The following is an 11,028-nucleotide window of genomic DNA, read 5'->3' as shown; positions in this document are numbered from 1 at the left end:
TCCAGGAACCAACACGTTAACATACAACAAAATGATTGGCCAGGGCGAATACAAATCACTTCCTGTATACAAGAAAATAAAGCAATACACATGACTGATTAAAATAAAATAATAGTCTAGAATTATGCGGGCCGAAATACAGAAAATACTAGATTATGGGTCATTTCTTATCTGATAATTTACCTCGCTTTCACTGAATAATAGCTAACTGCGTCCAAATATGCAGTTATGTTTATTTTTACTAATAGCACAAACTCTGAGAGCGAATGGGCACTCAACATTTTTCTATGTGCTCTCAACTGTCTCAGCTCCTCAACATGATCATCTGCTTCCTGGACATGTTTTATGGGAACTCTCTCCACCTTCCTCCCTAATTTTTGTTGAATTATGAGACGGAAATGACACCTTAATATACACACCTCCTCGTGGCTTCTTGATTAATTGTAGCTTTCAGGGATGTCCAGAACAGCACGCAGTCTACGCTAGTTAACTTGCCATCACTAAACATGGCGCTGCCTTTTTCCACAAAACCCCATAATGAGGGCAAGGCGAGGCACGGGAGCGCCAGTAGTAGACATGGCGGCTAAGGGGGGTAAGCAAAGAACGCGACGAGTCGGTAGACAAGATGCTAACAACAGCGGGAATCAACTGAGCGAAACCCGGGTGCAGAGAGAGGAGAAGGCCGGCGAGGAGACCAAAACCCCCGACACACGGACTGAGTGAGTACAGTACCTTCTGCCGGTAGTGATAGCTAGTTACAGTTCCAGGGGATGCTATTGGGTCAATGCTAACTTAGCTAGCTAATGTTGGCTCACTGCACTGTCAGTGACAACCAACCCATCTGTTGCTAAAAGTGAGTCTTGCTTGTGAAACACTGAGCGTGACGGGACGTGTTTTATCAGTCAGTCTCGGAGCTAGTTAGCCACAGTCAGTAGTTAACTATCTTCATCTCTGTCACTCGTCTTCAGTTTATTTATTCTGTCTGCCGCTGCTTCCGTCAACACTGAGTTTAGCTATAGCCAGCCGACTCCTCTGACAGACACAGCTTCTGCAGTTGGTCTCGTAACTCAGAGGCCAGTGTGTATTTATGTGTATGTATTTGTACCTGGGGTTATCCAGCTAGTCTAGTCTGATACTAGTAGAGCACACGACTGCATGTTAAGGATGACGCTTTCCAAGGGACGCTCCACACTGCGCATGCTCCGTGTTATCAGCCCCTCTCATCCATATCAGCTGGAGCCCAGAGAGATGATCATCAAATGAAATTGTATTAGTCACATGCGCCGAATACAACAGGTGTAGTAGACCTTACAGTGAAATGCTGAATACAACAGGTGTAGTAGACCTCACAGTGAAATGCTGAATACAACAGGTGTAGTAGACCTCACAGTGAAATGCGGAATACAACAGGTGTAGTAGACCTCACAGTGAAATGCGGAATACAACAGGTGTAGTAGACCTCACAGTGAAATGCTGAATACAACAGGTGTAGTAGACCTTACAGTGAAATGCTGAATACAACAGGTGTAGTAGACCTCACAGTGAAATGCTGAATACAACAGGTGTAGTAGACCTCACAGTGAAATGCTGAATACAACAGGTGTAGTAGACCTCACAGTGAAATGCTGAATACAACAGGTGTAGTAGACCTTACAGTGAAATGCTGAATACAACAGGTGTAGTAGACCTCACAGTGAAATGCTGAATACAACAGGTGTAGTAGACCTCACAGTGAAATGCTGAATACAACAGGTGTAGTAGACCTCACAGTGAAATGCTGAATACAACAGGTGTAGTAGACCTCACAGTGAAATGCTTACTTACGAGTCCCTAACCAGCAATGCAGTTTAAAAAAAAAAGATATGGATAAGAATAAGAGATAAAAGTAACAAGTAATTAAAGAGCAGCAGTAAAATGACAATAGTGAGACTACACACAGGGGGTACCGATACAGAGTCAATGTGGAGACTATATACAGGGGGTACCGATACAGAGTCAATGTGGAGGCTATATACAGGGGGTACCGATACAGAGTCAATGTGGAGGCTATATACAGGGGGTACCGATACAGAGTCAATGTGGAGGCTATATACAGGGGGTACCGATACAGAGTCAATGTGGAGGCTATATACAGGGGGTACCGATACAGAGTCAATGTGGAGGCTATATACAGGGGGTACCGATACAGAGTCAATGTGGAGGCTATATACAGGGGGTACCGATACAGAGTCAATGTGGAGGCTATATACAGGGGGGTACCGGTACAGAGTCAATGTGGAGGCTATATACAGGGGGTACCGGTACAGAGTCAATGTGGAGGCTATATACAGGGGGGTACCGATACAGAGTCAATGTGGAGGCTATATACAGGGGGTACCGGTACAGAGTCAATGTGGAGGCTATATACAGGGGGATACCGGTACAGAGTCAATGTGGAGGCTATATACAGGGGGTACCGGTACAGAGTCAATGTGGAGGCTATATACAGGGGGGTACCGGTACAGAGTCAATGTGGAGGCTATATACAGGGGGTACCGGTACAGAGTCAATGTGGAGGCTATATACAGGGGGGTACCGATACAGAGTCAATGTGGAGGCTATATACAGGGGGTACCGGTACAGAGTCAATGTGGAGGCTATATACAGGGGGATACCGGTACAGAGTCAATGTGGAGGCTATATACAGGGGGTACCGGTACAGAGTCAATGTGGAGGCTATATACAGGGGGTACCGGTACAGAGTCAATGTGGAGGCTATATACAGGGGGTACCGGTACAGAGTCAATGTGGAGGCTATATACAGGGGGTACCGGTACAGAGTCAATGTGGAGGCTATATACAGGGGTACCGGTACAGAGTCAATGTGGAGGCTATATACAGGGGGTACCGGTACAGAGTCTATGTGGAGGCTATATACAGGGGGTACCGGTACAGAGTCTATGTGGAGGCTATATACAGGGGGTACCGGTACAGAGTCAATGTGGAGGCTATATACAGGGGGTACCGGTACAGAGTCTATGTGGAGGCTATATACAGGGGGTACCGGTACAGAGTCAATGTGGAGGCTATATACAGGGGGGTACCGGTACAGAGTCAATGTGCGGGGGCAGCGGTTAGTTGAGGTAATATGTACATGTAGGTAGAGTTATTAAAGTGACTATGCATAGATGACAATAGAGAGTAGCACTGGTGTAAAGAGGGGGGGGGCAAATAGTCTGGGTAGCCATTTGACTAGGTGTTCAGGAGTCTTATGGCTTGGGGGTAGAAGCTGTTTAGAAGCCTCTTGGACCTAGACTTGGTGCTCCGGTACTGCTTGCCGTGCGGTAGCAGAGAGAACAGTCTATGACTGGGGTGGCTGGAGTCTTTGACAATTTTTAGGGCCTTCCTCTGACACCGCCTGGTATAGAGGTCCTGGATGGCAGGAAGCTTAGCCCCAGTGATGTACTGGGCCGTTCGCACTTCCCACTGTAGTGCCCTTGCGGTCAGAGGCCGAGCAGTTGCCATACCAGGCAGTGATGCAACCAGTCAGAATGCTCTCGATGGTGCAGCTGTAGGACCTTTTTGGTTGTCGTGCCCTCTTCATGACTGTCTTGGTGTGCTTGGACCATGTTATTTGTATTTTGGGGTGGACCATTGTAATTGTCTGCTTCATTTCCAATCCCCATATCTTTTTTTGGTATATATACACGTACATACCCATACATATTTGAATTTATTTCACCTTTATTTCACCAGGGAGGCCAGTTGAGAACAAGTTACACATGGGACAAACGTACAGTCAATAACACATTTACATTTTAGCCATTTAGCAGACGCTCTTATCCAGAGCGACTTACAGTAGTGAATGCATACATTTCATTTCATACATTTTTTTTTCACCGTACTGGCACCCCGTGGGAATCGAACCCACAACCCTGACGTTGCAAACACCATGCTCTACCAACTGAGCCACACGGGACCAGTAACACAATAGAAAAGTCTATATACAGTGTGTGCAAATGAAATAAGATTATGGAGGTCAGGCAATAAATAAGCCATAGTGGCGAAATAATTACAATTCAGCATTAACACTGGAGTGATAGATGTGCAGAAGATGAACGTTCAAGTAGAGATACTGGGGGGCAAAGGAGCAAAACAAAATAACAGTATGGGGATGAGGTAGTTGGATGGGCTATTTATAGATGGGCTATGTACAGGTGCAATGATCTGTAAGCTGCTCTGATAGCCAATGCTTAAAGTTAGTGAGGGAGATATGAGTCTCCAGCTTCAGTGATTTTTGCAATTCGTTCCACTCATTGGCAGCAGAGAACTGGAAGGAAAGGCAGCCAAAGGCAGAGTTGGCTTTGGGGGTGACCAGAGAGATATACCTGCTGGAGCGCGTGCTACGAGTGGGTGCTGCTATGGTGACCAGTGAACTGAGATAAGGCGGGGCTTTACCTAGCAAAGACTTATAGATGACCTGGAGCCAGTGGGTTTGGCGACGAATATCTAGCGAGGGCCAGCCAACGAGAGCATACAGGTCGCAGTGGTGGGTAGAATATGGGGCTTTGGTGACAAAACGAATGGTACTGTGATAGACTGCATCCAGTTTGCTGAGTAGAGTGTTTTTAGCTATTTTGTAAATGACATCGCAGAAGTCAAGGATCGGTAGGATGGTCAGTTTTACGAGGGTATGTTTGGCAGCATGAGTGAAAGATGCTTTGTTGCGAAATAGGAAGCCAATTCTAGATTTAATTTTGGATTGGAGATGTTTGATGTGAGTCTGGAAGGAGAGTTTACAGTCTAACCAGACACCTAGGTATTTGTAGTTGTCCACGTATTCTAAGTCAGAGCCGTGCTGTTGTGCAAATGGAATAGACAACAGGTGGAAATTATAGGCAATTAGCAAGACACCCCCAATAAAGGAGTGGTTCTGCAGGTGGTAACCACAGACCACTTCTCAGACCAGCCTTGGTTTCTCTCATGACTGCCTCTCCTGGTTCACCAACTACTTCTCAGACTGAGTTCAGTGTGTCAAATCGGAGGGCCTGTTGTCCGGACCTCTGGCAGTCTCTATGGGGGTACCACAGGGTTCAATTCTCGGGCCGACTCTTTTCTCTGTATACATCAATGATGTTGCTCTTGCTGCTGGTGATTCTTTGATCCACCTCTACGCAGACGACACCATTCTGTATACATCTGGCTCTTCTTTGGACACTGTGTTAACAAACCTCCAGACGAGCTTCAATGCCATACAACTCTCCTTCCGTGGCCTCCAACTGCTCTTAAACGTTAGTAAAACTAAATGCATGCTCTTCAATCGATCGCTGTCCGCACCTGCCCGCCTGTCCAGCATCACTACTCTGGACGGTTCTGACTTAGAATATATGGACAATATGTGGCTGGTCCTCGCTACATATTCTTTGCCAAACCCACTGGCTACAGGTTATCTACAAGTCTCTGCTAGGTAAAGCCCCGCCTTATCTCAGCTCACTGGTCACCATAGCAGCACCCACCTGTAGCACGCGCTCCAGCAGGTATATCTCACTGGTCATCCCCAAAGCCAATTCCTCCTTTGGCCGCCTTTCTTTCCAGGTCTGTGCTGCCAATGACTGGAACGAATTGCAAAAATCACCGAAGTTGGAGAGTTAGATCTCCCTCACTAACTTCAAGCATCGGTTGTCAGATCAGCTCACAGATCATTGCAGCTGTATGCAGCCCATCTGTAAATAGCCCCTCCAACCAACTACCTACCTCATCCCCATTTTTTTTCTGCTCTTTTGCAGACCAGTATTTCTACACCAGTATTTCTACTTGCACACCCTCATCTGCATATCTATCACTCAAGTGTTAATTGCTAAATTGTAATTACTTCGCCACTATGGCCTATTTATTGCCTGACCTCCATACTTCATTTGCACACACTGTATACAGATGTTGTGTTATTGACTGTATGTTTGTTTATTCCATGTGTAACTCTGTTGTTTTTGTCGCACTGCTTTGCTTTATCTTGGCCAGGTCGCAGTTGTAAATGAGAACTTGTTCTCAACTGGCCTACCTGGTTAAATAAAGGACTTGTTCTCAACTTGCCTACCTGGTTAAATAAAGGACTTGTTCTCAACTAGCCTACCTGGTTAAATAAAGGTGGAATGAATAAATAAACAACCATAAGCTCACATTCTCAACAGTTGCACCATCCCAGAGCCCAACTCAAGAAAGGCCTTGATTTACGAATGCATATACAGTTGCAGCTGTATGAGAAGGCCTGCAAGACCGTGCAGAAAACAATGGGCAGTAATGGAGAGATTTTATTAACCATTGTCACATCCTAGATGATGGAGGTCAGATGTACCCCCTTTCCCCTGAAACACCCACAACACGGTCCCCCGTAGTGACCATATTCCCTAAGCATCTCCATGCAGTCAGACCTTTGATTTTGTGCCACCAGGGTCAGTATAATATACCCCCTCTCTGAATGTCCGAGTGTGACCCCCTCCCCATGGGTTACTGCAGCTAGTGTTGCCAGCACTGCCACTGCCTGGGTGGGGGGGCACCCCACCGGAATCCCCACCGGCTAGGTACAAGGTCGTTAAGGTTCTCATTAGCAGCTTTGAGAATTTCCTTGTATATTATGCTCTCCCTTCAGGGGGCTTTGGCTTTGCAGGACCAACCCTGCCAAGCGGGCTCAGAACCACTACAGGACCAACCCTCTGCCAAGCGGGCTCAGAACCACTACAGGACCAACCCTGCCAAGCGGGCTCAGAACCACTACAGGACCAACCCTGCCAAGCGGACTCAGAACCACTACAGGACCAACCCTGCCAAGCGGGCTCAGAACCACTACAGGACCAACCCTGCCAGGCAGGCTCAGAACCACTACAGGACCAACCCTGCCAAGCGGGCTCAGAACCACTACAGGACCAACCCTGCCAAGCGGGCTCAGAACCACTACAGGACCAACCCTGCCAAGCGGGCTCAGAACCACTGCAGGACCAACCCTGCCAAGCAGGCTCAGAACCACTACAGGACCAACCCTGCCAAGCGGGCTCAGAACCACTGCAGGACCAACCCTGCCAAGCAGGCTCAGAACCACTACAGGACCAACCCTGCCAAGCGGGCTCAGAATCTATAGGGGGCAGTGCTGCTCTAGGTCTCTGACTGCATTTTGTCTGCATACAGACCCTTTACAGCAGGTCCATAAAACAGTTTGGTTCTTCTCCTTAGTATCTGGGTCATTCAGGTGGGTGTCTAGGGTATAGGGTTGTGGACCGTTCCATCAATATAGGATCATAAATAAACAAATAAGATATATAATTTATTTTAAAACAGTTCCACCATGATAGGACAATAAATTAGACGTGTAATTCATTATAAAGTATATCCATCATCTGAACAACATTGAAAGCTCTCACACCCCCCCCTGCTCACAGCAATACATTGGTTCTGGGATATGCATGCCACGTCCTGACCCTAGTAAGCTGTTATTTTCTATGGTAGAGTAGGTCAGGGTGCGACGGGGGTTTTCTAGTTTTTATATGTTATGTTCTAGTTTTGTATTTCTATGTTGGGTTGTTCTAGTTTTGTATTTCTTTGTTGGGCTGGGTTTGGGATGATCTCCAATTAGAGGCAGCTGGTCATCGTTGTCTCTAATTGGAGGTCATATTTAAGTTGGTGTTTGTTCCACCTGGGTTTGTGGGAGATTATCTTTGAGTCAGTGTCTGTTTCACCTCTGCGTCACGGTTTGTTGTTTTTGTCATTCAGTTTATTTATGGCATAGTTTCACAGAGTAAATAAAATGTGGAACGACACACACTGCACTTTGGTCCGCTCCTCCTTTCGACAACCGTGACAATGCAACCATTTAATTTCTCACTCAACGCCACACTTTCCCAAACATAACAAATAAAATAAACACACACCACACCATCCACACATACTGTGTCTTCTGTTTACTGAGTTTTTATCTTCACCATGTTGAATTAGTGCTTTTGTCTTCCAATTAGTTATATTTGAAGATGAATAGAAAAGCTATATTTTTTTGTTGTATTACAATCCATAACCGGGCTAGAATTGGGTGTTTCATTATTTTCCTCGTCTATGAGAACTTTGTAATTGTTTAAATAGCCGTGGAGTAGTCTGTGTGTCTCTGAACAACTGGTTATCAATATATAGTTTATCGACGACGAGAGCTACTCGTTTCCCTTTTCATCTATTTTCCTTGAAAATTGGATACAAAACTTTACGCCGTTCTGCAATTTCCTTCAAGAACTGATCAATCATGCCAATTTGGGTCCCAGCAAGGCTTTTAACCATTATTTTATCTTTAAAGGAAGGAAATTTGGCAACGATTGGGCGTTCATACCTCTGCCCTCTCTGTCCGAAGCGGTGTACATGTTCGAGTTGGATTTTGTCGATAGCTTGGCGTGGAATCTGAAGCGCTGTAAGGAGGAACTCTCTAACTACACATTCAGGAACTTCTCCTTCTTTCTCCTGGATACCTGTTAGTACCAGATTCTCTCTCATGGATCTAGTCTGTATGTCCAGTAAGGATACCTGTTAGTACCAGATTCTCTCTCATGGATCTAGTCTGTATGTCCAGTAAGGATACCTGTTAGTACCAGATTCTCTCTCATGGATCTAGTCTGCATGTCCAGTAAGGATACCTGTTAGTACCAGATTCTCTCTCATGGATCTAGTCTGCATGTCCAGTAAGGATACCTGTTAGTACCAGATTCTCTCTCATGGATCTAGTCTGTATGTCCAGTAAGGATACCTGTTAGTACCAGATTCTCTCTCATGGATCTAGTCTGTATGTCCAGTAAGGATACCTGTTAGTACCAGATTCTCTCTCATGGATCTAGTCTGTATGTCCAGTAAGGATACCTGTTAGTACCAGATTCTCTCTCATGGATCTAGTCTGTATGTCCAGTAAGGATACCTGTTAGTACCAGATTCTCTCTCATGGATCTAGTCTGTATGTCCAGTAAGGATACCTGTTAGTACCAGATTCTCTCTCATGGATCTAGTCTGCATGTCCAGTAAGGCTTCTCTCAGAACGGTGTTCTCCTTTTTAAGTTCATTAACTAAGGTTTCAATCTTATTGACTGTCCCTTTTAACTTGTGTGTTTCCTTCTCCAATGTAGCAGCTTTTTCATCACTCATCTCAAGGTCTTCAACTCTTTTATATCCTTACTGACTAATTCAGGTATACCCAGTTTGTCATTTATTGATTTTAACAGTTTGGTTTTGACCTTTACCATTCCGGGTGGTGAAAATATTAAATCGTCTGTGTCTGTAGAAAAGTCACATTTTCATTTTGTCATGTTTGGGTGTTGCTTGTTTTCTGAATATTTGTAGATGCATTTCTCTAGTCTTGTGATTTTTGTGGTGTTATCCAGATTGAAGGTTATCACCCACCAGATTGTATTCGGCGCATGTGACTAATAAACTTTGATATGATTTGATCATTACAAAATCCTTCTGTAATTATGTTAGCACAGCTGAAAACTGTTGTTATGATTAAAGAAGCAATAAAACTGTCCTTCTTTAGACTAGTTGAGTATCTGGAGCATCAGCATTTTTGGGGTTGAATTACAGGCTCAAAATGGCCAGAAACAGACCGATATTGAATATTACGTTTTTATCTTGAGGTACTCTACATAACTACGTTCAGTCCGCCATCTTCCTTCCTGGTATTCTCACGCAAGAGCTGGTCTGTTAGTTGATGTGGACACCAAGGAACTTGAAGCTCTCAACCTGCTCCACTGCAGCCCCGTTGATCAGAATGGGGTCGTGCTCGGTCCTCCTTTTCCTGTAGGCCACAATTATCTCCTTTGTCTTGATCATGTTGAGGGAGAGGTTGTTGTCCTGGCACCACACGACCAGGTCTCTGACCTCCTCCCTATAGGCTGTCTCGTCGTTGTCGGTGATCAGGCCTACCACTGTTGTGTCGTCGGCAAATGTAATGATGGTGTTGGAGTCGTGCCTGGCCGTGCCAGGTGAGTGAACAGGGAGTACAGGAGGGGACTGAGCACGCACCCCTGAGGGGCCCCTGTGTTCAGGATCAGCGTGCCGGATGTGTTGTTACCTACCCTTACCACCTGGGGGCGGCACGTCAGGAAGTCCAGGATCCAGATACAGAGAGAGGTGTTTAGTCCCAGGGTCCTTAGATTATTATTATTATTATTGATGAGCTTTGAGGGCACTATGGTATTGAACGCTGAGCTGTAGTCAATGAATAACATTCTCACATAGATGTTCCTTTTTGGCAGTGTGCAGTGCAATAGAGATTGCATCATCTGTGGATCTGTTGGGGCGGTATGCAAAGTGGAGTGGGTCTAGGGTTTCTAGGATAATGGTGTTGATGTGAGCCATGACCAGCCTTTCAAAGCACTTCATGGCCACGGACGTGAGTGCTACGGGTCTGTAGTCATTTAGGCAGGTTACCTTAGTGTTCTTGGGCACAGGCATTATGGTGGTCTGCTTAAAACATTTTGGTATTGCGGACTTGGACAGGTTGAAAATGTCAGTGAAGTCACTTGTCAGTTGGTCAGCGCATGCTCGCAGTACACGTCCTGGTAATCCGTCTGGCCCTGCGGCCTTGTGAATGTTGACCTGTTTAAAGGTCTTACATCGGCTGCGGAGAGTGTGATCACACAGTCTTCCGGAACAGCTGGTAACTCTCATGCATATTTCAGTGTTATTTGCCTTGAAGCGAGCATAGAAGTAGTTTAGCTCATCTGGTAGGCTTGTGTCACTTGGTGGCTCTCGGCTGTGCTTCCCTTTAGTCTGTAATGGTTTGCAAGCCCTGCCACATCCGAGGAGCATCAGAGCCGGTGTAGTAGGATTTGATCTTAGTCCTGTATTGATGCTTTGCCTGTTTGATGGTTCGTCGGAGGGCATAGCGGGAGTTCTTGTATGCTTCCGGTTTAGAGTCCCGCTCTTTGAAAGCAGCAGCTCTAGCTGTTAGCTCAGTGCGGATGCTGCCTGTAATCCATGGTTTCTGGTTGGGGTATGTACGTACAGTCACTGTGGGGACAACGTCATTGA

At 45.8% G+C, this 11,028-nt stretch overlaps 1 protein-coding gene across 3 annotated transcripts in view; it reads left to right on the top strand.

Annotated features, from left to right (window-relative positions):
* Window positions 1-441: 441 nt before the first annotated feature.
* alg9 (ALG9 alpha-1,2-mannosyltransferase) overlaps window positions 442-11,028 on the top strand; it is a 72,273-nt gene continuing 61,686 nt past the window's right edge. For 2 of the 3 annotated variants that reach the window (XM_045717514.2, XM_045717513.2), the window contains exon 1: window positions 442-719. In XM_045717514.2, the coding sequence (XP_045573470.2) occupies window positions 538-719 (182 nt within the window). In that variant the 5' untranslated portion in view covers window positions 442-537. The remainder of the gene's footprint in view (window positions 720-11,028) is intronic. The other variant, XM_045717512.2, reaches the window with a different exon arrangement.

The sequence above is a fragment of the Salmo salar genome, chromosome 04 (assembly GCF_965601325.2).
Source record: "Salmo salar chromosome 04, fSalSal1, whole genome shotgun sequence".
Taxonomy (NCBI): Eukaryota; Metazoa; Chordata; class Actinopteri; order Salmoniformes; family Salmonidae; genus Salmo; species Salmo salar.
This window is presented reverse-complemented; position numbering and strand designations above follow the sequence as displayed.